This window comes from Triplophysa rosa, linkage group LG9 (genome assembly GCF_024868665.1).
Source record: "Triplophysa rosa linkage group LG9, Trosa_1v2, whole genome shotgun sequence".
Classification (NCBI taxonomy): domain Eukaryota; kingdom Metazoa; phylum Chordata; class Actinopteri; order Cypriniformes; family Nemacheilidae; genus Triplophysa; species Triplophysa rosa.
In genome coordinates this window covers 27,496,072-27,524,049 of record NC_079898.1, presented here as the reverse complement: position 1 = coordinate 27,524,049, position 27,978 = coordinate 27,496,072, and the positions used below count along the sequence as shown (strand labels likewise).

General features: G+C 40.7%; 5 protein-coding genes across 6 annotated transcripts; 2 read left to right on the top strand and 3 right to left on the bottom strand.

The window, feature by feature from the left end:
* Window positions 1-4,553: 4,553 nt before the first annotated feature.
* On the bottom strand, window positions 4,554-8,476 carry LOC130559640 (myopalladin-like). The gene is made up of 2 exons (XM_057342842.1): window positions 8,269-8,476; window positions 4,554-6,839 (listed from the first exon to the last, which is right to left on the bottom strand). The coding sequence occupies exon 2, from the start codon at window positions 6,833-6,835 to the stop codon at window positions 5,855-5,857; it is 981 nt and encodes a 326-aa protein (XP_057198825.1). The 5' UTR covers window positions 6,836-6,839; window positions 8,269-8,476; the 3' UTR covers window positions 4,554-5,854.
* A 104-nt stretch (window positions 8,477-8,580) lies between these two features.
* On the bottom strand, window positions 8,581-12,513 carry cacul1 (CDK2 associated cullin domain 1). The gene is made up of 9 exons (XM_057342844.1): window positions 12,264-12,513; window positions 12,118-12,196; window positions 11,712-11,838; window positions 10,155-10,257; window positions 9,972-10,067; window positions 9,788-9,890; window positions 9,594-9,683; window positions 9,374-9,512; window positions 8,581-9,288 (listed from the first exon to the last, which is right to left on the bottom strand). The coding sequence occupies exons 1-9, from the start codon at window positions 12,393-12,395 to the stop codon at window positions 9,249-9,251; spliced, it is 909 nt and encodes a 302-aa protein (XP_057198827.1). The 5' UTR covers window positions 12,396-12,513; the 3' UTR covers window positions 8,581-9,248.
* Window positions 12,514-15,738: 3,225 nt separating this feature from the next.
* On the bottom strand, window positions 15,739-20,846 carry sirt1 (sirtuin 1). Its single transcript, XM_057341373.1, has 9 exons — window positions 20,598-20,846; window positions 20,025-20,159; window positions 19,333-19,571; window positions 18,092-18,244; window positions 17,847-17,994; window positions 17,660-17,739; window positions 17,391-17,577; window positions 16,640-17,200; window positions 15,739-16,552 (listed from the first exon to the last, which is right to left on the bottom strand). The coding sequence occupies exons 1-9, from the start codon at window positions 20,824-20,826 to the stop codon at window positions 16,305-16,307; spliced, it is 1,980 nt and encodes a 659-aa protein (XP_057197356.1). The 5' UTR covers window positions 20,827-20,846; the 3' UTR covers window positions 15,739-16,304.
* A 340-nt stretch (window positions 20,847-21,186) lies between these two features.
* On the top strand, window positions 21,187-26,186 carry dnajc12 (DnaJ (Hsp40) homolog, subfamily C, member 12). Its single transcript, XM_057341374.1, has 5 exons — window positions 21,187-21,343; window positions 24,945-25,023; window positions 25,108-25,247; window positions 25,328-25,448; window positions 25,530-26,186. The coding sequence occupies exons 1-5, from the start codon at window positions 21,266-21,268 to the stop codon at window positions 25,610-25,612; spliced, it is 501 nt and encodes a 166-aa protein (XP_057197357.1). The 5' UTR covers window positions 21,187-21,265; the 3' UTR covers window positions 25,613-26,186.
* A 21-nt stretch (window positions 26,187-26,207) lies between these two features.
* On the top strand, window positions 26,208-27,804 carry LOC130558772 (cytochrome c oxidase subunit 5B, mitochondrial). Of its 2 annotated transcripts, none has more exons than XM_057341375.1 (4): window positions 26,208-26,478; window positions 27,025-27,095; window positions 27,182-27,281; window positions 27,582-27,804. In XM_057341375.1, exons 1-4 carry the CDS (start codon window positions 26,331-26,333, stop codon window positions 27,692-27,694), a joined length of 432 nt encoding a protein of 143 aa, XP_057197358.1. In that variant the 5' UTR covers window positions 26,208-26,330; the 3' UTR covers window positions 27,695-27,804. The 2 variants fall into 2 exon arrangements, with proteins under 2 accessions (XP_057197358.1, XP_057197359.1); XM_057341376.1 differs by having other exon boundaries at window positions 27,182-27,387; window positions 27,582-27,697.
* The last annotated feature ends 174 nt before the right edge of the window (window positions 27,805-27,978 follow it).

The window sequence follows — 27,978 nt, the reverse complement described above, 5'->3', positions numbered from 1 at the left end:
TCAGACCACAGTTTGGTTGTATGTACAATAACTCTTGATTCTGTGAAGCCAAAAAGTGCTTATTGGCATTTTAACACAAATTTGTTAAGCGATACACATTTTAAAGAAATATTTAATTTTTTTTGGGAAGAATTTCAGAAGGAAAAGTCTGAGTTCCAATCTTTACAAAAATGGTGGGAATTTGGCAAAGTACAAATCAAGCAAATATGTCAACAATACACTCACAATGTCACGAAAGATATTGTTAAATCTATAAAAGCTCTAGAAAATGAAATTTTGAAAGTACAAGAAGTAGCACAGTTAAGTAAAAATCAAACGCACATTGATTCCCTTTTTTTTTTTAATCGGTTCTATCTGATTTACAAAAGTCGAAAGCACAAGGGGCATTAGTCCGATCACGGTTTAAGAATATAGATCAGATGGATATACCTTCAAAATTTTTCTTTAGTCTAGAAAAAAAGAATAGTCAGAAACGCTTTATAAATTCTTTATTTTCTGAGACTGGTTCTCTTGATTCAGATCCTAATGAAATTCGGAAAACAGCAGTTGTTTTTTACGAAAAGCTTTATAGTCATGAGCACAAAGAAGATCAGTTTATTGAACAGAGTTTCTTTGATGAGCTGCCAAAGGTCTCTGATGACTCTAATGCAGCACTCAAGAAAACTTTAAGCCTAAGAGAACTGTATGAAGCTCTCCAAAGCATGGAAAATGGGAAGGCTCCTGGGATAGATGGGATCCCGGTTGAGTTTTACAAAGCCTTTTGGTCTGTGATAGGGGGGGATCTGCTAGCAGTGCTGAGCGAAAGTTTAGTTGAAGGACTTCTTCCGCTGAGCTGCAGAAGAGCAGTCCTTACCCTGTTACCAAAAAAAGGTGATCTGAGAGATATAAGAAACTGGCGACCTGTATCTTTATTGTGCTGTGACTATAAGCTACTCTCAAAAGTATTAGCTACTAGACTTGGAAAGATTTTGGAGGAAATAATCCATCCTGGTCAGTCTTACTGTGTACCAGGGAGATCAATTTTTGATAATATACATTTAATAAGAGATCTAATTGACGTCGCTAAGATACTGGGTGTAAACATGGGCTTGGTATCCTTAGATCAAGAGAAAGCGTTTGATCGTGTAGAACATATTTATTTGTGGAAAACTTTAAAAGCATTTGGTTTTAGCTCTGATTTTATAGGTTATATAAAAAACTTATATTGTGACATTGAGAGTGTTTTGAAAATTAACGGTGGCTTATGTGCTCCTTTCAAAGTATGTCGTGGGGTAAGACAAGGGTGTTCTCTGTCAGGAGTACTTTATACCCTGGCAATAGAACCACTTTTAAATAAATTAAGAAGAGTTTTAGAAGGGGTATCTTTACAGACTTGTAATAATTATTTCTGTTTATCAGCATATGCTGATGATGTTATTGTAATACTTAATAAACAAAATGATGTAGATTTACTTTTAAAAACATTGAGGGAATTTGAAATAATTTCCTCTGCAAGAATCAAATGGAATAAAAGTGAAGCTTTTCTAGTAGGAAAATGGGAGAAAGGGATACCTACACTCCCCAATGGTTTAAGTTGGACAAGAAATGGTTTAAAATATTTAGGTGTGTATCTAGGGGATGACATGGTTGTCCAGAAAAACTGGGAGGGAATAATTGAGAAACTTAAAGGTCGTCTTATGAAATGGAAGTGGATTGTTAAAGGTTTATCATATAGAGGACGTATTCTGATCATTAATAATTTGGTAGCCTCTTCTTTATGGCACAGATTGACTTGTATTGATCCACCTGCATGGTTACTACCGAAAATTCAGTCTATTCTCATTGACTTTTTTTGGGATAAGATGCACTGGATACCTCATAATGTATTATACTTACCAAAGGAAGAAGGAGGACAAGGACTGATTCATTTGCAGAGTAGAACTGCTGCTTTTCGGTTACAATTTATCCAACGTTTTCTCACTGGACCAGAGAATTTAAGCTGGAGGCCTGTGGCCAGTTTGATTTTAAAGACTGTTGAAGGACTATGTTTGGATACATCTTTGTTCCTGTTGGATTCCACAAGAATTAATACATCCAGGATGCCGTTTTTTTACAGGAGTCTTTTTAAAGTATGGACCCTCTTTAAAGTGAGGAGGACTGATTCCACACCTTCCTTGTTTTGGTTGTTAAAGGAACCTTTGATCTACAGTTCACGGTTGGACTTTTTAAGTGCATGTGGAACAATGGCTACAGCTTTTATTAAAGCTAAAATTATAACACTTGGAGACTTGTTATATTGGGTTGGACCAAACTTTGAAAAAGTCACAGATGTAGCTGTATGTTTAAAGATGAGATCTTTTCGGGTTGTTACACAAGTAATGCAAAAAATACAAGAAGCTTTTACAGTAGAGGAATACAATATGCTTCAGAGTTATGGTAAAAAAGAACTTATTCCCAATGAAAAAGACAGTTTCCCAAGTCTATTTCTTTCACCAAACTTATGTGAATACACAGGGGTTTTTTTGGATTCTGAAAATGTGACAGATTTAGATCTTAATGAAAGCACCGGCAAGACATTGTATAAAGCTTGTGTTAAGTCTTTCAACAAGAAGGGGTTACATGGAAAAGTTGATACACCATGGCGTAATTTTTTCAAGATAAGCGACAGTGTTAAACCAGAATGGAGGGCACTTTATAAGCCACCGTTAAGTAAAAAAGTCGGAGACTTACAATGGCGTATTTTACACGGTATTATTGCTGTCAATGCTTTTATTTCTGTTTTAAATCCAAGTGTTAGTCATGAATGTCCTTTTTGTTGTCAAAGAGAGACTGTGTTTCATACTTTTATGCAATGTTCAAGGCTGGCGCCTTTATTTGATGTTTTACAAAGTCTTTTTAACTGTTTTAATGAGTTTTTTTCGGTACAAAATTTTATTTTGGGTTTTAAGTATGTTCAGAAACAGAAACACAAATGTCATTTGTTAAATTTTATTTTGGGCAAGGCCAAAATGGCCATCTATATTAGAAGAAAAGAAAAAATTGAACAAAACAGAGATTATAATGTTGAGAGAGTTTTTACAGCTTTGATTAAATCAAGACTTCTGATTGATTTTAATTTTTATAGAGCTATGGACTCCTTAATAGTGTTTGAAGATATATGGTGCCATAGTGGCATTTTGTGCTCTGTAAATGAGAACAAACTGTACTTTTCACTTTTTTTATAAAAATGGGTGTAACAATGCATATATATTGATTTAAACTGTATAAGAAATGTGTATGTTAATTAAAGTTTTTTGAAAAATCAAAAAATATCTCTCTGTCTCTCTCTCTCTGTCTCTGTCTCTCTCTCTCTCTCTCTCTCTCTCTCTCTCTCTCTCTCTCTCTCTCTCTCTCTCTCTCTCTCTCTCTCTCTCTCTCTCTCTCTCTCTCTCTCTCTCTCTGTCTCTCTCTCTCTCTCTCTCTCTCTCTCTCTCTCTCTCTCTCTCTCTCTCTCTCTCTCTCTCTCTCTCTCTCTCTCTCTCTCTCTCTCTCTCTCTCTCTCTCTCTCTCTCTGTCTCGTCTCTCGTCTCTCTCTCTCTCTCTCTCTCTCTCTCTCTCTCTCTCTCTCTCTCTCTCTCTCTCTCTCTCTCCTTCTTCTCTTTCTCTTTTTCTCTCTCTCTCTCTCTCTCTCTCTTTCTCTCTGTCTCTCTCTCTTTCACTCTCTCTCTCTCTCTCTTTCACTCTCTCTCTCTCTCTAGTATCTGGACGAGTAACGTTACAATATTAAAGCAGTTCCAGATGAACACTGACGCTCAAAACTGCTCTGGCACACATTAGAACAACAACATATCTTGGTATGTTAGTATGTTACTCACATACTGAATCAAAGCATTCTCCTCGGGGGTGATTTTTAGACGATCTTTCTCTCCAATGTCTCTTTTCTGGAAAGTATCTCATAGATATCTGTGAGTACATATCTGCTGAAAGCCTCAGTACCGTGCGTCTTAACGCGTCTCTGCTGGAAAGTCTTTATAATATTAACACATGTCCTAGCTCCTGCCTGACTTTTATCCTTCTTTTTAAACTTCGCTCTTTCTAATGCCCGCAAAATCTCTTCCCTGCGTCATCATGAGAACGACATCTTTTTGCACTGTGGTGGCCACCGTCGTGTTTGGACTGAGCGATTCGTGGCAAATCTAGAATACAACGCTAGTGGCCGCTGTTAATCAAGAACTGCGTCTTTATCTCACACAAGCTCAACACACAGGGGCCTAGCTACCTCTGTTGTGCGAAGCAGTTTTAAGATGTGTGTCGGAGTTTACGGAATGCTGCGCAGATCAGTTAGCGTATGCACTGAAAGTAACGCGAGAACATTAATCTGGCGTTAATATGATGTCATACGCTGACGCACTGACGCAAACAGTCTGAGCGCTAAAGCTGAACAGCTGCTAACCGCTTCGTGACAGTGTACTGTCTGTGTACCATGGAAGTTCATCGCGAGCAGAAGGATCAGGTCAGTAAAATCAGTCTTGTTTAACTGGATTTCATTCATTAATTACATTTTCGCGAAAGTTTAAGTTGGGGTACTGCAATGTTTATTTTCTATAAAGAAAATGTCTCTGTTTTTTCATATTATCAGATGGGATCTCAGTTTCTCTGTGTGTTGATGGACAGATGATCTAATGATTGTGACATCACAGTCAGCTGATGGCACATAACACACGACTGACCGCAGCTGTCACGACACGTCGAGTGTCAAACACTCGCTGTAAAAAGCCTGTGTTTCCTTGACCTGTCAATGTGGGAAGTTTGCTTTGACTTGTGTTACACTGTGTCCATTTCAACGCACATCAAATTTCCTACACAACAGAAACTGTTCTCATGGCCTCATGATTCACCCTTCAGTCCGTTCCGGAAGTGTTTTATGTGCTTTATGTTGGACTGAACCTGTCTGAGAGTGACTCTTCCAGCACAGATTACTGAAGAACGCCACTCTTCAAAAGACAATGGTTTTAATTTCCCAATGAATTATTCAGTCAGTTTCTTTCTTTCTTGTTTATAATCTAAATCTGAAGATCTTTGTCACTAGAAAGATGTTAAAGGTTCTTCATAGAACCACACCGATGGACAAAGAATGTTTTAGAAACCTACACAACTGCACAAAAGTTTGTCAAAGTCTACAGAGAATCAATCAACAGAACACATTCTTCTGTCCTCAAGATGAATTCAGACACACTTGAGCTCTATATGATATCAGGTGGTGTTTACTCATGGACTCGCTGAAGAAGACTCGAGATGTTCGTTTAAACACTTACATTCTCACAGCATCACATTTCTAATGTGGTAAAATTAGAACGGCTGAGGTCAGACTCCATGCTCAACTTTCATCTTTGTGCTGAAAACATGATGAACTAGATTTGAATTGGCTGTCAAACACTAACGCGAGTGGTGTTTTCTTACTGGCACCAGTCCCCACATTTCTATAAAAATCTTCTTTCTACATTTGTCTTGGGTTCCCTTTCAATGTAAAATCTGTGAATATTTCAGATGTCTCTCTCTCTCTATAGAACACCTGATTCAACTCGTCAGCTTGTTAGTGTGTTAACTGGAGAGACTAAGCAACATTCACTAACGTTCAGAAACTGGAGACTGAGAAACACTGGCTTCAAGTGATAGTTCAGAAATGAGAATTCTGTCATCATTTATTCATCCTCATGTCGTGAGTTTCTTTCTTTCTTTCTTTCTTTCTTTCTTTCTTTCTTTCTTTCTTTCTTTCTTTCTTTCTTTCTTTCTTCTTCAAAACACAACAGAAGATATTTTGAAGAATGTTGACCATCAAACAACACTGAACTCCACTGACTTCCATTGTATGAACACAAAACCACTGAGACATTTCTCAAAATATCTTCTCCACTGAAGATAAAGGATGAGAGGTATCTGACCTGTCCCTCGTGAATGGTGTTGGATGTGTGAGTGTTGTTTCAGATGAGTGTGATTGTGATGAAGAAGAGCGGGAAACTGACCTGACTTCAGGTGTGGGCAGTCCTCTCACGAGACAGTCCATCTGGACTTTACTGCCCTCTGGAACCTCTCTGCTCTTGAGTTTCTGAATAAACTGTGGAGGTTCACACGCGGGAGGTTCCTCTGTTCTCTCCGGCTTCTCACGTTCACTTTCACGCGAAGACTCCTGTGGCTCCTCCTCCTTCATACAAGCTTCCTCTACGACTCCATCCATGGGTTTGTCAAACTCCATAGGTTGTTCCTTCGCTCTTTCTCTGTCTTCAGCGTGAGGGGAGTATGAAGCGGCGTCGAGCTGGGCTTTGTTCTGGTGTCGACTGCGATGGCCTTTACAAGAACGAGGCCGAATTCGTTTGGAACTGTTGGCTTTGAAGAGAGAAGAAAGCTCCTCTATGAAATCAGCCGCCTTGTTGAGGAACTCTTTCTTAGATTGTGGCTCTACACCATACGGAGCGTTTCTCGAGGGTCTTTTGAAGTCTGGAGGAGGTTCCCTGGAAGTTCTGACGCTCCTCACCACGTTGTCTCGGACGCATGGCTGGGCCGGGCTCTCGACGGCCAATTTGTCTGAAGGAACGCTGGAATGACGTCCGTCAGATTTGTGCTCATGGCTGATGGCTTTGCAGGCCAAATCGACGCTCTTATCCAACTCCTCCTGACTCAAGAAAGCAGACAGATCCGGGAACGGAGCATCCAGTCTTTCAGCAGAAGGGTCGGCTTTCTCTTTCACGGTTCCATACACCAGACGTCGAGGGGAATCTAAGCAGCTGGATTCAGCGTGTCGATGATGAGTATCAGACAGGTAACTCTCTCTCAGGATCTGTGATAGAGATGTGGGCTGATCCACCGTCTGATCCTGCATGACTCTAGACAAATAATCATAAGGAACATTACTGTGAAATACCAGTGGGACGTTTGGCACCTTTAACCTTGGCCAGAATGTAGGTTTATAAAATGTCTTGTTCTATTAGCACAGATGTAAACGCTACATTCAGATCCGTTCAGGCAAAACAACTCGGTTATCATCCTCACGTCATGTCAAACCTGTGTGAGTTTTACCATAGTAGGAAAACATACTAGGGTACTATTATGCTGGTCAAAGGTATTCTAGAACATTCTTCAAAATATCTTCTTTTGTGTTTAACAGAACAAAGACATGTATACGGGTTTGGAACGACTTGAGGGTAAGTAAATGATGACGGCTCCTTTAAGGGTTTGCACAAAATGACTCTTTTCTGTTCTCTAAAGCCACACAGAATCAGATCTGAAGTCAGAATGTGCTCCTCACAGCCATCGCTGGAAATCTAAAGCTTTCGGCCTCAATAGAAGAATACAGACACGTGAAGACAAACTCCTGTTGACATCACAGTTTCACAGGTTCAGATGACTTTTATAAACAAACAGATATCACATCTGCTTTTATATTCAGACATGTCAAAACACTTTTGTTATGAAGCCGCTTAAAACACAAGAATAATGTACTGAAATGGATAGTTCACCCAAAAAAGAAAATGTTGTCATCATTTACTCAACTTCAGATTGTTCCAAACCTGTTAACATTTGAACAAACAGATCCCCCTCACATTGACTCCCATAGAATTTATTTTCCCTAACATAGCAGTAAATGGGGGATGAGATCCATTTACTGACATTCTTACAAATATCTTCACTGGTGTTCAGCAGAACTTTTATACAGGTTTGGAACAACCTGAGAGAGTGAATAATGACAGAATTGTCTTTTTTGGGTGAAGTTTTTTTTATCATTTGTTTTGTGTCTTGTTCTTAACTATCTTCATTCTTCAATGAAGTTTTTAATCTTCATAACAGTCTTTAAACAGCATTTTATTTCTATCTGTGAAGGTTTGAGGAGGCGTCCCTGATGTTACTGAATCTAGAAACACAATCTGCCTGCAGATGCTTCTGACACTCAAATAACACAAACTGGGATTCTCTCTCTCTCTCTCTCTCAGCTGCTGTGCTCATTCATCTCCAGACCAACCACCCACCCATCCCCAACCCACCCCCCCAGAGGAGAGATAATAATAGTAAGAGCTCACTTGACATGAACAAAATACAAACATATCATTATATATCATAACTTCTGCAAATACAGAATAATCCACAAAGAAATCTTCATCATGTACATGACGGTCATTTCTAGAAACACACGTGTGCACAGAATAAAGAAAGTCTGATGACATTCCAGTCTAAAATAGAAACAGACGCACAAGTGATGATGTTAAAGTGAAGCCATACCATGTTAAAGTCACGCTCACAGAACACAAGATGATTTACCTTCAGTGTGACGTCCACAATCTACAGCACAGAACTTCAGTGTCCAGCTTACAGACGTCAGAATCCGTCCTGTGCCGAGTTAACCTTGAGTTTCTGCCGGCCGAGGCGTCACCAGCTGAAGAAATAGCATTTGCTGGCAGCTCATTTGGAGGGAGGTGTGTGTGTGGGGGGGGGTGTGAGAAAACTGTCTGAGGAACGGCTGACTGAACACCAGCACTCATGCATTATGAGAGATTTCATACAAACATGTTTTTAAAATGAGCCGAATGTCTCACGTAAGGAACACAAGACAGAAGTTTAGAAAAAACTGTGTTTATTAAACTCCATGATCAATGTAAATCAGCATTAACATCTGATGTTTGATATTACACACATGAACATGATTTCACTGTTCTATAAAGAACTGCAGGTGAAGGACTTACAGTCTGAAAGTCAATATACAGGTTAGATCAGTTATTAGCAGCGCTTTATATTACACATCACACCAGATCATGTGATGAATTATTTCTAATGGAAAAAAACAAGCCAACAGCTACATGATTCATTGACACGCACATGTCAAAATTAACTTCTGAATGAGAAAGATCTGAATGAAAGAAAGAAAGGCAAAAGCCAAAGGCACGTCATTCTTACTGTGTGTGTGCGCGCGTGTTAAAACAGCTTAAAACTACACTCGCCATAAAACTCATTTCTCTGCTTAGTAGTGATCCCTAAATGAAGAACATCAAACTTCAAAAACATCATCATCATCATCATGTACTAGCAGAAGATCTCCTTCCTGCATGTAAAATGAATCCAGTAAAAGCTCCAGGTGTGTATGATGTGCTTTGTAAATACTGAGAGGTCACACTGATCATCACAGCGGCAGTTTTCTAATGCTTTTGGCAATTCTCACAATAATAAGATTTCTAGAACTGAAAATATGTGAAGTGTTTTAACAGACTGATGGTGTTTCAGAAGGTTTGAATCAGATACTGGTGTCACGACTCCTCGCTCGCTCTCTTCCGTGACTGGTCGCCTCTGGAAACAGACAACAGATTGAAGAGAAGTCAGGTTTGAATGATTGGGTCCGCTTTTTAAACTGGTTCACGGCGGACAGCGTTACCTGCAGAAACCGTTCTGCGACAGCTCCAGCTGCAGCTTTTTGTCTTGAGCGGCGTAAAACGGGAGCTGAGATTCAAGAGCGGGAGGATGAATCTGAGGAATGAATCTAGAAAACAGAGCCGGGGCCAGAGGAACCCAATCTGTGGACAAAAACACAGATTCATACAGAACATTGCAAAAAGAATGAAGCAGAATGGTACGAAACCTTCAGAAAATCTCACCCGGCCGGAGGCTGTAAAGACCTTTCATCACACTCGCCATTGTTGATGGTGTGACTTGAAATGGCATGGAATGAGCGTTTTGAAGAAGTGCTGATGAAAAATCAAAACACTTCACTCGATATATAGCATGTGTCACACAGATTTGATCCACACGCAAGAGAAAAATCTGTGATGATGAAAGGATTTGTACTCACGTAGTAACGTGTGGACGTGTTTCTCTGCCACATGATCTGAGAAGAGCTTCATGAGATCATCCCTCAGGTCTCTGTTCAGCTTCGTCTCAATGTAGAACTTGTTCTTCAAGAAAACATCGTAACAGCGTCACTACTACACAACTCCTTGACAAGAATGTCAAGTTTAAAAAAACAACATTTTTACCATGTAGATGAAAACTGGAACGATGCAGTGCAGGGCGGCGGTGTACTGAGTCAGAGCAACGTTGAAGTTCTCAATGAAACACTCCGCTGGACTGGCCTTCAAGAAACATCCCAGAATATTACATGAATGCATTTGGCAGAATCATGCCGGATCGTTGCGTGATTATTTGTTGAATGTGCTGACCTGCAGCTCTGAGGAGACTCTTTCCAGATGACAGGTGATTTTCCACATCAAGTCATTGTACAGCAGTTCAGAATGCTGCTGACACACACACTTATACACGTGACTGAAAAAACAACGACAGACGTCTGACTTACTTATAACACACACACACACACACACACATGTCTGGTTTACTATCTCCGTGGGGACAGTCCATAGGCGTAATGAGTTGTATACTGTACAAACTGTATATTCTATCCCCTATCCCTAACCCTATCCCTAAACCTAAAGATCATAGAACACTTTTTACATTTTTAGATTTTTGAAAAATATTGTTCTGTACAATTTATAAGCTTTTGTGCCCATGAGGACCTCAATTTTGGTCCCCACAGTAGAGCTGAAGATCTTTGCCCGAACCCGACGTGACCCGACGGGTTCGGGCTAAATTTCTATCATTTTACACGGGCTCGGGCCGGGCTCGGGCTTGCGCGGTAAATGAGCGGTCATGTGATGCGTTCCGATTAGCGCGACAAAGATGCAAAAATGGATTCTGAGGGTTGCAACACATTCTCACTCCCGACTCGTCACATATTTATGCTCGGTCAGCGCCCTTCGGCGTCACTTTTGAACGCGCAGGGTACTCCTTTGACGTCGTTTTTCGACGTGAAGGGCACGCGAATTTCACTGTCATTATGAAAATGTATATTAGATATAATTTGCAATGATGATGTTTCGGGGTTTAATTTAAGTTTAATGGCCGGCCAGTTTAATTGCATTTACATGACACTATTCAGACAGTTTGAGCAAGTAATGTTTATTGAATGTTTAAAACAGTTTATTTATCGTAATATAAAACACATAATACAAGCAGTCACAATGTCGTTCAAAAATACAGATATTCCAAGGGTACCAACGCGAAACGATCGATTTGTATGAGGAACAGATGCGAAAGCGATCACCGTCCGCCGTAAATCTCAAATCCAGCCGTGGGGCGCTGACCGAGCGTAAATATGTGACGAGTCGGGAGTGAGAACGGGTTGGCTGAGGAGGTGAAACGGAGGCTTGCCTCTTGCACCAGCAACTAAAGCAAAGTCTGAGGTGTGGAAAAGGTTTGACCATGTGCATAATGAGAATAATGAGCCAGTGGGATATGTGAGATGTTACGATGTTACAGAGGACTTATTTCTTTGTTCCAACATCCAAGTGGCCTATAGCCTACATTAGTCATTAATAAATTATGTTAAAACATGTATAAATGACGCATTCTTGACAAAAAGCTGTGCGCGTGCGCACATTTGAATAGCCTAATGTCGGGCTGTAAACGGGTTCGGGCTTTTAAAAAGCTGTCAGTCAAAATGTACTTGTCGGGCTCGGGCCGAATTCTGTCGGGCTCGGGCACTGTCGGGCCTAACTTTTAAGGCCCGATTACAGCTCTACCCCACAGTGACACAAGTCCCCATGTGTTGGTGTGTATTCAGGTTTAGGTCCCCACCGGGATATACAAACATGAACACACGCACACACAGGCAGGCAGCAACACAAACGACACATACACACATGGCAGGGCAGGGCACACACCTGTATATCTGTTCATATGAGATGGAGATGTGCTCCAGCGGACTCTGAGTGAGCAGCTGATCGATGGCTGACTCCAGTTTGGGCCAGTACACTGTCCTGTACTCTTCTGCGCTCATCCCATTCATGACTGGACACACACATTCAACAACATCACAGTTACATCCACTGAAGGGTTGAAGAATCTCTCCGTCTGCTGCTATACGCCACTTTGAATCAAAGCTGAATTTCATGACAAAATGATGATGATGCTGCTGAAACAGTGATGATGATTGAGACTGTGACTCTACAGTTTCCTAGATATTGACCACGTCACAGCCGTCATCTTTAACGTGTACTACAGTAACAGCAGAGTGTCAATCATCGGAGTGATCACATGACTGTAATGTCTGATTGCAGCTGAACTCACGGAATCTGGAGGCTGAGCTGAGCAGCAGTGCGTCTGATTCACAAGTGTCACTGCTGCTGGAGTCCGAGTCCACACACACCTGTGAGTCGACATACACACATCATACACAGATATACACACACCCACAGAGATGAATAAACACACACCTGCGCAGGTGAGCACACAGCGCGAGAGTTATGGTTGTGATCATCGAGCAACTCGAAATCTTCTTCCTCCATATCATCCATTTGACTGGAGTAGCGGAAGAAGTTTACCGTCACATCATATCTGCGGCTCATGGATCATAAACACAATCCTGTTTCTTTACAGTTTGTTTTCTTGTCACTCCGCAGAGAGACGGGACGCCGACTTCCGCAAAATGGCCGACGGGTTTAAATTAAAAGCTCCCATATCAAAATAAAAGTCCAACGTTCTGTCCGAACACAGTGTAAGAGCTTGTTAATCGACGTCACGCCGCGTTGAATGTTGCGCCATCTTGGGAGGATGGCAGCTAGTGCGTTTACTCAACTCAACTCAACTTTATTTATATAGCACTTTTACAATTTTCATTGTTACAAAGCAGCTGTACATGAGACACATTGACTACAAGCAAAACAATCAAAGTTGTACCTGCAAAAACAAGAAAAGGTTGAAAACACAGAAGACAGACACACCCACACACAAAACACTCCACACACACAACACGCACCAACACACACAGACACAGAGACACACGCACACACACACACACACACACACACACAACACACACACACACGTACGTACACGGACAAGTACGCACACATGCTCAGTGAGAGCACACATTTAGGATAAAGGAGAGAGAAGCACAGGTCAAATATAACAGACTATAAATTCCTATATGCAATATTAATTAAGTAAAACTTTAAGATTCTAAAGCAGCCCCCCCGGTCAGGCAGATAGTGCAAAAACAGTATGCAAACGGTGGCGAGGAACCCAAAACTCTAATCGAGAAAAAAAACCTCAGGAGAACCCAGGCCCAACCAGGGGATTCCAGTTCCCCTCTGGCAAAAGCTGCTGCCTCTGCACAAGCTCCAGAGAACTTGCACAACAAGGCTAAATAAAATAAATAAACTTAATAATAAAATAAATCATAGTTTAAGATTATCATTAATAATCTAATAGCATTTGAAGTTTTGTGGTGAAGACATGTCAAGAGACCGCGTCCTTCTTTATCCAGCTCTATCATCTCAGCTCTTGTCAGGTCCCCACTTCCCATTCTCCGCTCTACCATCAGGTCAGGCCATGAACTGCATCCTGCTCGCTGTGGTAACCTTGGAACAATGAGACAAGACTGGCTGAGAGTAGAGTACTGTTCTGTACTCTTTGATGCAACAAGTACATCAGTTGTGTTTTTGGTTCCGGTTGATCTAACTAATGCAGCCTAAACCCTCTAAAGATTTATATTATGGAAGAGTAGTGTATGCAAGATTAAAAAGATGCGTCTTTAGTCTAGATTTAAACTGACAGAGTGTGTCTGCCTCCCGGACAGTGCAGGGAAGACTATTCCAAAGTTTAGGTGCTAGATAGGAAAAGGATCTACCACCTGCACTTGATTTTGAAATTCTAGGTATTACCAACTGACAGGACGCCTGAGAGCGTAATGCACGTGAAGGACTGTAATACAAAAGGAGTTCATTCAAGTACTGAGGAGCTAAACCATGTAAGGCTTTATAGGTAATAAGCAAGATTTTAAAGTTAACGCGATGCTTTATAGGTAACCAGTGCAAGGTTGACAGAACCGGGCTAATATGTTCATACTTTTTTGTACGTGTAAGAACTCGAGCTGCCGCGTTTTGGACCAATTGGAGTTTTTGTAATAAGCCTGCAGGGCAACCACCTAACAGCGCATTACAGTAATCTAGTCTTGATGTCATGAATGCATGAATTAACTTCTCTGCATCTGACATTGACAGCATATGACGTAGTTTAGATATATTCTTAAGATGGAAAAACGCAATTTTACAGGTGTTGGCGACGTGGCTCTCAAATGACAGATTACTATCGAATAGAACGCCAAGATTCTTTGCTGACGACGAGGGTTTTATGGAACATCCGTCAATAGTTAAACAGTATTCTTGGTTGTTACTTATAGCAGTTTTCGGTCCAATAAGTAACAATAAGTTTAATGCAGTGTTTTGTTGTTCTTGTTTGATTAGGAAATAGAACTATGATAGGTCAGTCTTGCTGTGTTAAAAACTGCTATAGCATTACGCAGAGTCGTTCAGGAAAAGCCCATGGGTCTTTAACTTTCGATTTCTCCATATATCAAACAACACAAGTAACGGTTCAAAACAATATTAGCAGTGGAGTATTATCCTCCCAAGATGGCGGCGCCACCGCAACATGTAATTTAAGGCGTGACGTCACATTCACATTCTCTTTAAAAAATTACTTATATTTAAAATGATGTATTACTTTTTTAAATATCCATTAAAATAATGTGAAACTTTTACCTGAAACAATGCAAACTAATTTCTGGTGATTTTCAACATCAGTTTTTCAATAAACATTAACAACAGTTAGTTCCCACTAACTAGTGGTTTTCATTTTAGTAGTTCTCTCCATCAGTTTAAAGATCAGTAAGAGTCCATCTGTCATCATGTGATGGGAATGGGAAGCGGCGACCTGATAAGAGCTGAGATGGTAGAGCTGGATGAAGAAGGACGCGGCGTCTTCACTACAAAATTTCAACTACTACTAGATTATTAATGATAATCTTAAACCTATAATTTACCTTATTACTAAGTTTATCTTCTTATTTTTTTATTTAGCCTTGTGCAAGCACTGTGGAGCTTGTGCAGAGGCTGCAGAGGGGAACTGGAATCCCCTGGTTGGGCCTGGGTTTTTTTTTCTCCATTGGAGATTTGGGTGCCTCGCCACCGTTTGCATACTGTTTTGCACTGTTTGCCTGGCTGGGGGGGGCTGCTTTATTTTAAAGTTTTACTTGATTAATATTACATATAGGAATTTATAGTCTGTTTAATACTTGCCTGTGTTTCGCTCTCCCACTTCTTAAATGTGTGCTTTAAATGTTTTGCTTATGGTCAATGTTTTATGTACAGCTGCTTTGTAACAATGAAAATTGTAAAAAGCGCTATATAGATAAAGTTGATTTGACTTGACGTGAAGATTCAGATGAAAGCCACCTTGGTCGAAAATGAGATTATGATGTTGAGTGAATGCTCTCCACAGTTGCTCATACAATGGTTTTTCTCATATGTGTAACATGAAAACACATCTTCTTGAGTCGTTGACAAGTTTAAATGTGTTGAACAGGCCTTATGTGAAATACATTTACAATCCAACTACACTGAGATTATACCTCTGTCCTCAATGATATTTATATAAATTGATCATTGTGAGATTATTCTTTTATAAATATATACACACACTGCCGTTCTTATATAAAACCACATGCTTTATGTACAGTAGTAAAGAAATCAATGTGTATGTGATAACAGCTCAGAAATGTGTCGTCACACGTGATGTCCCGCCTCTCTGCATGTATTGCAAACACAGAACGTATGATGTGAAAATGACATTTTTCAAACATTTTCCAGTAAACTTTGAGAAAATGAAGTCAAACTGCATAAAGTCGTGTTGATATTTCAAGTGTCATAAAGATTTAATGCCCAGTCAGTGACAACAGAAAAAGGCATTCTGTAGAAACAATCAAAGAGACAAAGGACACTAAGTGCTTGAGAACAAGAACAAGAGTCTAAATGCACGTCATTCTCTGTCTTGCAAAAACTGAAACAAATGGAAAAACAAGTCCATGACATCTATGAGATGACTATGTTACGAGGTATAAAACAGTTTAAATACAGACTGAACGTAGCTGCCAACTGTTGAGAAAATGCCAGAGTCTGATGAAGAAGATGGTGGACAGAAGCAATGAGCAGCTCCGACGAAAGACAAAAACCCCTCACAGAAATGGAAAAAGCAATCTTTGGTCTGAAAATCATTCCCTTTTTATCCCAACTTAGCGGCAAGCTTAATTCCACTGTGACCACAAGCACACTGGAATGAAACATTTTGTACATCTAAAAATACCAACAGACTGGTGATAATAAAAGAGAACTGTGTAAGGCAAACAAACTGAAAGGTAGCATGCATTAGCAAACATAACAGGTCTGACAGAAATTACAGCAGAAATCCAGCAGCAGTTATTGTGTGTCTGTTGTGCTGTTGTGTAGGTTTGTGTTTGTCGTGCAGTCCGTCTCGAGGCTTTTGTGTTCATTTTCTTGTACTGTCTCTTCACTCTCGATCGGCGGTGTGGTGTCCTGCTCCACGTCACTGTCTTCATTCTCACTGTCACTGCCACATGAACTGGACGTCTCATCTTCTGAACTGGAGTAAACTTCAGCCCCGTGGAAAATGTAGCGGTTCGGCGTTTGAAACAAATACTGAGAGGCTGAAAGCAACAACAACGACGACAACATTTATTAGAAGACGGAGCTAACAGTTGGTGTGAACCCAGAGTAAGTAATGAAGGCTTTACCTCCGAGGCGTTTGCTGATGGGACTCTGACAGATTCGTCTTCTCCAGCAGCGTCTGGACATCTCAAGCCGCTGGTGTTTCTCAGGTTCTTCTTCTTCAGGTCTGTCAGCACGAGGGCTTGTCGTTTTCGCAGAATGTGTATTTAAGCCAGAGTCCGTCACCTCAGACTGGAGGCTCCGAGCGCCGCTGGGGTCGGTCGTCTCCGGTGAAGGACTCGTTCTTTCGGACGTCTCCTCAGTTTCGTCATTTGTTTCAGGAGACGGAGCAGTTTGACAGTCAGCAGGTCTGGTGACCTCAGAAGAGTCGGCGGCGTCGGTCTCTTGCGTGGATGTGATCTCGGCTGACGCCGGCTCCGCTGGTCTGGGAGACGGGGCAGGCGGTTTCTCTCGGATCTCGCTGAGATGCGAGGAGTTGAAGCACAGCTGCTCAAAGTCTCCACCCAGCCGATGGCAGAGCTCATTTACGATGACATCACAGTCTCCGAGCAGCTCCACGTCAAAGTTCAGGTGCGGCAGCGGCTCGCGGTTTATCAACACCTGAGGCACTTCATGAGGGGTTGAGCCTATACAGAGACAGAACAACCAACAGTTCTCATTTCAAACCTTAAATCACTCACAAGAAAAAAACAGCACCACAGCCGAGGTGTTCTGGACATGGTGGTTCATGTAAAAACTGCGTTTAACTTCATTGGTGTGCAGGGACATTTAAACAGGCTGACTGAACTCCATCTTTAAACAGAAGCCAGAACATACTCGGTATGAGAGCAACCGGCCGAACTTTCAGCGAGGAGCCGATCACAATGAGAAGGTCCACCTCATCTTTATCCTGCTTCATGGCTCTGTGGAAGAATTCAGGAAGGTTCTCGCCAAAGAAGACGATGTCTGGTTTCATGATGGCATAAGGGATGTCCGACGGACACCTCGGACAGTGAGGAACCACCTGCAACCCGCAAAACACAGTTTCCATTAGCGGCCCGCGCTTTAGCAAGCGAATCATTTGACGTTCACATGCTCCATCACACCTGCTTGAATATATCTTCTCTTATGGCCTCACAGTCCGCTTTATGTTTACACACCAGACAAGACGCTGTGGCGAAAGACCCTGAAATAAAGACCAAGACAAACAGAACTATTCCATTACTCTTTTGTGTGGGAAACAGCAACACTTTGTGTTTATTCAATGTAAATGTGATGGTGTGGTTTATATACCGTGACACTGAATAATCTTCTGGATTCCAGCCACCTGCTCCAGGGTATCAATATTCTGTGTGTAGTTTCTCAGCAACCTTCCCTTCTTATCCAGCATTGAGATGAACCTGTGACACGGTGACGGCTGAAACTGTCCTGGGTAAATTTCCTGAGAAACAAGATGACAAGACGTGGAAAAACACCTTCATTGACATTTACCGGCAGTAATTGCTTCTCGTCTGGAAGTGCTGACGTGTTTATCAAACCTTAGCAAATTTAAAAAACGGCCTCGGGTCTCTTCTGAAATAATCAATGTCGAACATAGCTTGAGGATCGGGAAGGTCTGGAAAATCCACAGCCAGTCGAGCGTAAATGCCATCTCGCGATCGAAAGTCAGGAATTCCACAGGAAACAGAAACCTGCGCAGAACCAAAGAAACATCTGCATTCACTAGCCGGGTTTCCATCCAAAATTGCGAATATAGCTTATGTGCAAAATTGGAATATCACATAAAACATTTGCGAATAAGCACCGTTTCCATCCAACTAGTCAACGGTCACTTCCTAAAAACTGCCAGTAAATATCAGTAAGAAAAGTAAGAGAAGCCACTGAATATAATCATTTTCATATAGAATAATAGAAACACAATAACTGCGGTGCTTTTGTGGATGCCCGCTGTTTGAGACAGTTCTACAGGGCAATTACAGAAACACTTGAGGACTTTGCTCAGGCGTTTAAGAATGACCATCATAACATTTCTGATGCTGTGTAACAAGATCAGTTCTCTGGGTAGTCAGGTTACACAGTCTCAGAGCGCAGAATTTATTCGGCAAATGCGTTTCCATCTCCCATTATTGGCATTAACCCTTTTTCGCAAAAATGAAAAACCACCTCAAGCGAACGTAAAAACTTTTTTTGCAAATTAAAGGGGTCATATGGCGCGAACACGTGTTTTTCTGTGTCTTTGGTGTGTTATAAGTTGCTCATGCATGTATTAGACACGTATAATTGCTCAAATGAAAGTGTGGGAACAAAAGAGTCATTCTATGTAAAAGCCAATGCTCACTCAGACCTGCCTGAAACACCTCGTGTAACCACACCCCCAAGTGAGGTGGGCGTACCTGTCAGTACAATTGAAGAGGAACCTGATGTTCCAAATATGGTCAGAGGCGTCACATTTCCATCACACGCTTGCAGTATTCCACCAATCCCTACGCACTGGTGAACTGGCCAATCATAGCACACCTCGCTTTTCCATCGCCATGAGCTTTGTAAAAAAATCTGCGTGTTTCAGTTCAATACAAACTGAAAATAAACACTAAATTCAAATTGAAACACAAATGACACATACTGTATATATAGCAATATAACAAATAAGTAAATAAATGATAACAACAAAAGTGCAAAAAACTCAACTAAGATGAACATTAAAACTATAAAAATCTCAAAGTTAGATATGAAAGAAGGACTCTGGTCTGCGTTAAGGACGAGCGTGTTGAACACTCACCCCAGCACCGGTGAGCACGAGGATCTTCTTGCTTTCGTTCAGGAGCCGGACGACCTCTTCTAAGCTGTTGATGTCTTTGCGTTTCTTTCTTTTGGGTGGTTCAGAGATGTTGATGATGATCTGCCACAGCGTCATGTCATCCAGATCTGGTGGAAGGGTGGTCTCGGGCAGCAGATCTTTCAGGATGGCCCTGGGATCGGTTCCTCTCATGATGTGCTGCTGAATAAACCGATAGGAACCTAAACAAAGAACAACATAAACACACAATGCTGTAAACGTCTGTCATGTGTGAGTCACAACTGAAAAAAAGTTTCTCCGTGCAGTTGATCAAGACGTGCTTCATTAAACTAATGTCTGAATCTCTTTCAAAGATGTAATGCTTGTAAATCCAGCGATTGTACGTGACATTTTGGAGGAATTATTCAGCAAATGCGTTTCCATCTCCCATCATTCGCATGAACCTTTTTTCACAAAAATGAAAAACCAAATCAAGCGAGCATAAAAACCTTTTTGCGAATTAAGGGGTTTTTTTTATCTTAAATTTAGCGTTTCCATCACTCGTTACTGATGCGAAACTTCAAAGATTTAATACTTGTAAGTCCAGCGATTGGTTTTTCTTTCAAAAAATCTTTGAATAATGTTGTGGACTGGCACAGGATTGAGTCAACAGACTGAGTTCTGTCAAGTCTTACCGATCTGCGGTTGAGGGGTCCAGTCACTGGAGCTGGCGCGAGATGAGCACTCATCATCATCATCATCATCATCACCATCACGATGAAGATCAGGTGATGAAAAGCCATTCGGATGGACGCCTTCACGAATCGACTCTGTGTGAAAAATAACAAAAATCTTACATTAATGTCACATCCACTCCAGTAATACATTATTAAAACAGGAAAAACGGAGCTACATTCCCTCCAAAACCACCATCGGTTTTTATCTGTCAAATGTTTTTTATGTAATGACATCATCACCACATTATAATACATGATTATATAGTGCATACTACACACATGATACTACTGGACATTTGAAAAAGAAAATTCTACCATAGTCTGACCATAACACATATCCAAACAAAACTAATAAACGCTTCTCGTTTCACTGTGGTCATATTTCATGTTTATAACTTTATACTTATAACAACTGACACTATAATGCGTCTTTGCCATTAGACAGTGACTCAAATCAAACATGGTGAATCTGACAGCTCGATCAGCGCGAGGTGAAGGCGGTAAAGAGAATAACTTAAATCATGAGTTTACCGGAGAGCTCGAGCTCGGCTTCGGCGGTTCTCCCGGGTTCAGTGCGCTTTACTGAGGCCTGATCGCTCTCATCGATGCCCGCCGGCTCTGAGCTCGCCGACTCGGTTCCGTTGAGCTCCGGATCACCGGACGGGTTCATCACTCTCGGTTTCTTCACCACCGGCTCGTCCGGATCAGCTGAGCGACCGGTATCGGCGGGTCCGACCCGTTTATTTTCGCAGTCCGCCATCTTCGGCTGGGAGTGAGTAGGGGAGGAGCTTCCAGTGGGGACCTAACGTGACGTCACTGCAACTGAGAGCGCCGCCCGGCCTTTTAAACCGAGCACGTGATCAACCGCGCCACGGTAAAACCGTGTTGTAAAACGGTTCGAAATTTGGATTTTTGATCAAAAATAATGATAACACTTCGAGATAGACTTAAATTAGGATTACGGTAACGGAAGTGTATACACGAGACTTTACGGTAACGGGAGTGTATACACGAGACTTTACGGTAACGGGAGTGTATACACGAGACTTTACGGTAACGGGGGTGTATACACGAGACTTTACGGTAACGGGAGTGTATACACGAGACTTTACGGTAACGGGAGTGTATACACGAGACTTTACGGTAACGGAAGTGTACGGTCGTGTAACTGTAGTCGAGTGTCGGAGATTGACGAGCATATGGAGTCGATATTAAACTGCAGATCGGAGGATTTGGAGGATTATTATGGGCTGCTCGGGTGTGATGAACTGTCCACGGTAAATGCACAACTAACAACTTTATTTATTTTTGTAGGCCTACGTATTGTTGTTAACGTCGCTTTAAAATACATGATTAAATGTGAAAGTGATGCATGTAACGTGCACAGATGTGTGTAAATGATGTGTAAAATGTGAGGTGATAATTGTACAGGTGTGAGAGAATGAGTCTGATGATCAAGATAAAGGCCTGTTGAATGTGTCAGACATCGGTCCTCATCGAATAAAGCAAACCATCGGTAAAAATACAACGTTAAATAACAAGAATAACAATATAACAACAACAACAACAACAACACAACATCAATCCTGTCACTCATCTTTAAGTGCTCTCTCTCTCTCTCTCAAATTCAAATTCAAATAGCTTTATTGGTTACAATAAACCAACAACAAAAAACAAATCTTAAAACAAACTATACATAGAAAGCATAAATAAATATACAACTAAATTGATGTTGAAACTTGTCATTGTCATGAAGTGACTGGAATTTAGGAATGATCTGCTGGATTTGACCGTACAGTGAATCTCTTAGAGAGGTTACACACCCGCTCAGCATACTACATTCGAAATGGAAAAACGACCCATCTGACGAATCAGCCTCGTTTTACCCCCAAACGCAGAACGAAAGCGCAATTTGCATGGACTCTGCCGAGCCCTTTAGGGAGCCATGTTTTCTTATGTCGACCTCTTTCTATGGCCAGCTGATGGTCACTGAGTCTATATTTAGTTATGTTTCTCACTGTGGTCAGATAGACAGCCAAACTATATTCACGGTTTAATCTCAGATAACACTGGAGACGATTTTGGCCTTTTGTTTGTTCTGTCCAGTGCTGTATGTATGTCTTCTTCTCTGTGTTCATCATCTCTTTTATTTCTCCAGGTTTCACACGGGACATATTGAAAGCTTGGTTTGTCAGTTCTGACACCATCATATAAAGAGGACTTTTCTCTGGCCTTCCCGATACTATTCCAGGGTCAGACACACTCTCCCAATTTAAATCTAGATTAAAGACACATCTTTTCAGCCAAGCATTCACTTCATGCAAAATATGCTAAATAAACCACCGGGTGACTGCATTTATTAGATATTATTTACTAGAATAATCTTGATTGTTTTATAAACACCATACACTGTGCTTTTGTGTGCACATTGTGAAAAGCGCTATAGAAATATTTTTTTTGTGTGTTTTTAATGCTTTATGCTGTAGTGTGTCTTCAGAACTACATTTTAAATGAATCCAGAACTTTAAGGCTCTTGTTTCTACAGAACTCTACATGCAGGGATGTTTGTCCCATAGTTCATGAGTGCAGTTGCTGGCCGGACCCCACACCTCACTGCCATATAAAGCTATAGGGAGTATGACCAGATTCTGATTGGAATGTTTATTTGAAATAACTTCATTCGGACGGCATGCATTGATTGCTCTGCGGGCTTTCAGAAGTAGGAATTCAGAATTGAAATTTCCTGATGGAGTTAAGACGAGACCAAGATAATTATATTGTGAAGAGTGCTGAAGTCTGGTGTTGTTTAGGGTAAATATATGTTTTTGTTCTAGATTTCTGGGCTTCTTCTGAAATATCAAAATCTTGGTTTTTTGTACATTCACGTCTAGGCTCCAGTCCTGGCAGTATTTGGATAAGATGTCAAGGTTGTTCTGAAGGCCTTCAGGTGTTTTAGACAGAATTACCAAGTCATCTGCATATAATAAATATTTTACTTCATTATCATGTAGTGGGAGTCCTGGGCATTCTGATTGGTCCAGTCGATCGGCCAATTCGTTAATATAGATGTTAAATAACGTTGGACTAAGACAGCAGCCCTGTTTCACTCCTCTCTGTTGGGAAAAATATTCTGTCCTTTGCTGTCCAATTTTTACTGCACATTTGTTATGATTATACATGTTTTTAATTAGGTCATATACTTTACCCCCTATACCACTCTGAATGATTTTATAAAACAATCCCTTATGCCAAATGGAGTCAAAAGCCTTTTTAAAATCTATAAAGCATACAAATATTTTACCCCCCTTTATTTGGTGTACGTGTTGATTTATAAAAGTGTGTAGTGTGTGGATATGGTCAGTCGTTCGATGTTTAGGAAGGAAGCCAGTTTGAGCCTTGCTGATGATACGATGTTGTTTTAGGAAAGATGAAATTCTAGAGTTGATAGTGGAACAGAATACCTTCCCCACATTACTGGTGACACAGATTCCTCTGTAGTTATTGGGATCTGTTCTGTCTCCACTTTTAAAGACGGGAGAGATGAGGCCTGTATTCCAGACCTCAGGAAAACCACCTGAACTCAGAATAATGTTAAAAAACTTCAACAGTGCATTCTGAAGTTCAGGAGAGCCATATTTGAGCATATCATTTCTGACGTTATCAGGGCCACAAGATTAATTATGTTTGAGGGAATTCAGTTTTTCTGTCAGTTCATGAAGGGTTATTGGGTCATTTTGGTCATCTTTGACACATGACTCAAGAGCGTTCAGTTTCTCAAGGACTTTTAATTGATCAGGATTGTTTGAAGAGTCAGAGGGATTGAAAATGATCCTTCCAGATCTGACCGTCTTGTATGGCTGGTGTTTGTGACTTTGTGGAGCCTAAGCTGTTCCACTCTGATCAATGTTATTTTCAATCTGTTGAAGCGTGTTGTTATAATAATCTAGTTTCTTCTGTCTCAGTGTGTTTTTGTATATTTTCAGAAGTTCACAGTGTTTTAAGCGTAACTCTGTGTTGTGTGGGTCTTTGTGTTTTTGGTTGGAAATAGATCTTAGCTCTCGTCTTAATGTCTTGCAGTCATGGTCAAACCATTTCTCAGAAGGGTTTTGTTTAGTGCATTTTTGTGTTTTAGTGTTGTAGTTTTGTTTAAGTGAGCTTTTCTTGCTATATTCTTAAATATGTCATTTATGTGTTTTCTTGCCAAATCTATATCTTTCTTGCCCACCAACACTCACGTTTCCAAGTTTAATCCGGATGTTTCATCAGGTTGCTCTTTCTGTCCTGCACTGGAATCTGTTTTTCATGTTTTCACAGAGTGTTTTAGACTGGTGTCGCCATTTACTTTGTTAGAAAGATTAATCGGCGATTTGGGTTTTGTTTTTAATAAGGTACTTTTTGTTTTTGGTTGCAAGTACTCACGAGCACACATACGACAGTGTACTGTGGCTAACTTCATTATTGGGCAAGCCAAACTAGCCATATGGAGGTCTGGCAGGCTAGCTGCTGAAGGGCGAAAGGTATTTACTGCTTTGGTGGAATCAAGAATAAGGGTCGAGCACAGATTTTTTCAAATGACTGATAACTTGCTTGAATTTGAATTCAAATGGTGTGTAAATGGTGCTATATTGTCACTTTGTTAAGATTCAGAAATATTGTTTAATTGGTGATGTTCACCGTTTTATTATCATTATTTTTTCATTTCTAATTTATTTACTTTTTTAAAAATTCATTTATTTATGTATTTTATCTTATTTCTTCTTTTCTCTCTCTTCTCCCCCTTTTCATGTCTCTTGAATAGATTGTTTTGTGGTATGTATGGCTAATAGAAGTGTGTGTAAAGTCAAAGTCTCTCTCTCTCTCTCTCTCTCTCTGTTATAGACGGAGCAGATTGTTAATGAGTTTAAAGTTCGAGCTCTGTCTTGTCACCCTGACAAACACCCAGAAAATCCCAGAGCAGGTATTTCCACAACATTCATTATTTCATAATAAAAACAGCATTTCTCTGTATGTCAGGTGCTTTTGTTTGTTTGTTTTGCTGCAGTTGAGGAGTTTCAGAAGTTACAGGAAGCTAAAGAAGTTCTGACAGATGAGAAGACACGAAAGAATTATGATCTCTGGCTCAGAAGTCAAATTAAAATCCCATTCAGCGAGTGGCAAGCGCTCAGTGACTCGGTTAAAATGGTGAGTGGAATGATGGGATATTCTTGAATAAATGAGTAAAACTCCCAGTAAGAATGACAGTTGTGTCTCTGGCTGTTCAGTCGATGCACTGGGCTGTTCGGAGTAAAAAGGAGCCGATGCTGGAAGCTCCCAAAGACCCAGAACATCAAGACACTCCATCAGAAAAACAAGAAGAGACAACTTCTGGTCAACTGCCATCAAGTAAGATGAAAAGAATCATAAAAACATACAATGAGCCAGTATTGTTGTGATTGACTGTTGTAATGTTTGTGTGTTTGACAGGTGATTATTGGCATCACAGGTTCCGCTGGGCCGCTGAAGCTCCTTCAGGCCTTTTAAAGAAGTTCAGGAACTATGAAATATAAAGATTCATCCGTCCTCTTGTCATCTCTTCTTGGCTTTTGTGTGTTTGTCTTCTGTGATTGTACGTCCTCAGCGTATAGAGGTGAATATCACAACGGAACAATTTATGCTTCATCATTCGTGTCATAATTTTATTGGTCATCAGCTAATAAGTGTTAAAATTAATATTCACGTGCTGAATATTTAAATTGATTCAGTTGTACAGAGATCATCTGGAAACAACATGTTTTACACAAAAAATATTGTGACGTTGGTTATAGAGTTCATTTTCATTCATATCAAATATTTAATGAATGAACTACTGGCATATCATAAAGTTCAAGAATTGTTACTGTTTGTTTTATAATGAATTCAAATTTGTAGTTACATTTGTAGAGTCGAAAGTGTCTTTTTTCTTCTTTTTGTGTTCATATTTTTGTCGTGATAAACACAGAAGCTCGTGCAGTCAGTGTTTTACATAAATGTTTGTGTTCATGTATTTTTGTATTGTGTGCTTTTGTATTGACATCCAGAGTGTTTGTGCGCTGACATCTGCATTAGACAAAAATAAAACAGCTATTTTGCATCTGGACAAACTGTTTACTTTTTTGCATAAAAAATAAAACCTCACTCGCGCACGGCCGCACTCTCTCACCAACCCCCTCTTCCTCAACGGTGTGTTGGTTCAGCGGCTCCTTCATTCTGATTGGTCCATCTTCCCGTCAATCATAAACTCGAGTCATGTCGGGGGCGTGCAGCGCGCACACACTCAAAGCTCAAGTTGACGTGGAGATGGCAAGTAAAATCCTGCTGCGCGCGTGTCGCGTAACTTTGATGAGAAGACAACATGTTTTACTGCGAACACCTCAGCGCGTGATGTCGGCTAAAGGTGAGAGATGTTACGCACGGACGCATTGGTGTCACGCTAATACACAAACATGTTGCGCTTTGTCTGTAGTGTATTATTAAACGAGTTTAATGTCAGCGCTGTTGTGTACGTGGTGTCGAGTGTGTCATGCAGCACAAACACGCGTCAGACACGAATGTCACCTGGTCAGACTTACAAAAACTAAAGGGAAACATGATAGAAAGATTCACTAAGATATTAAAAAGTAACAGTAACACAATAAATAAGACTTTACAGAATGAAGTGTTGGCAAATATACTGTATGAAGAGTGATCTGAATGAAGGTCATTTGTAGTCCGGCCTCTGTTGGCATGAATCTGAGTTCGTGTGTCAGTTATTCTTGATCATGGCGCACAGCGATAAAAATCATCATCGGGCCGTCTGATCTCGTGATGTTTGGCGACATCCAGCGGCCACGTGCTGTAACTGCAGCCCACAGCAATGCACATCGCCACAAAGAAATCAATCACGGATGACATCTCTTTCTCCTAGACGTCATTTTCTTGCCATCACACATATTTGTTTCAGGTATTCCAACAGATGAGGAACAGGCTGCAGGTCTGGAGCGACGTGTCCTGCAGGCCATGAAGAAGGGCCAAGTAAGACAAATCTGTGACATTTCATTTGAGTTTAAGCTTTACAGTAAGATCTCCTGTAAACGAATCAAACTCACTCTATTGTGTAGGATCCATACAGCATTCTCAAGCCAAAGGAATATACTGGAACCAGAGACGACCCTCATATCGTCCCCAGCATCAATAACAAGCGTCTGGTTGGCTGTCTGTGTAAGACACACGAGCAGCTCATGTTCACACTGTCCTACAGGATCTGCTCTCACACATCTTCATACGCTGTTATTCACACCTCAGCAACAACATCTATCTGTTACACGTAATGGAACATTTAGGAATTGTCTTGGTCATTTGGGAATATTTCCACTCAAACTATATTGAAACGGATTTATTTGATATGATCCATCAAATAAACTCCCTTAAAGGCCTGTGAAAAGAGAGAGAGGAGGGAAAGGGTCGTGGTTATTTCCCAGAAGGACGTTTGAACTGGTTTTGTTTTCTTGTGTTGTGCAGGTGAGGAGGACAACACAGCCATTGTTTGGTTCTGGCTGCATGAAGGAAACCCACAGCGCTGTCCGTCCTGCGGCTCGCATTATGAACTCGTCCATCATGAGCTTCCTCACTAATCTCTCTCTCTCACGCAGCAGAACTTTATCTGCTCTTCATACCGTATGACCCTCAGCGCCTATGCCAAACATGTACAGAAATCTAAAAATAAAGTTATTTCAAACCTTCACTGACATGTGTGGAAGCATTTTACATCTGAACAATTTAATGTCAGTATAAGTGAATCCGTCTTCAATTATAAAATGCGGTCGAAACAGAAACACACAAACATCGATAGATAAAAATGTGTTTATTTACAACCTACAAAGACTGGAAAAGTTCCAACCAGCATTTGTTGATATAT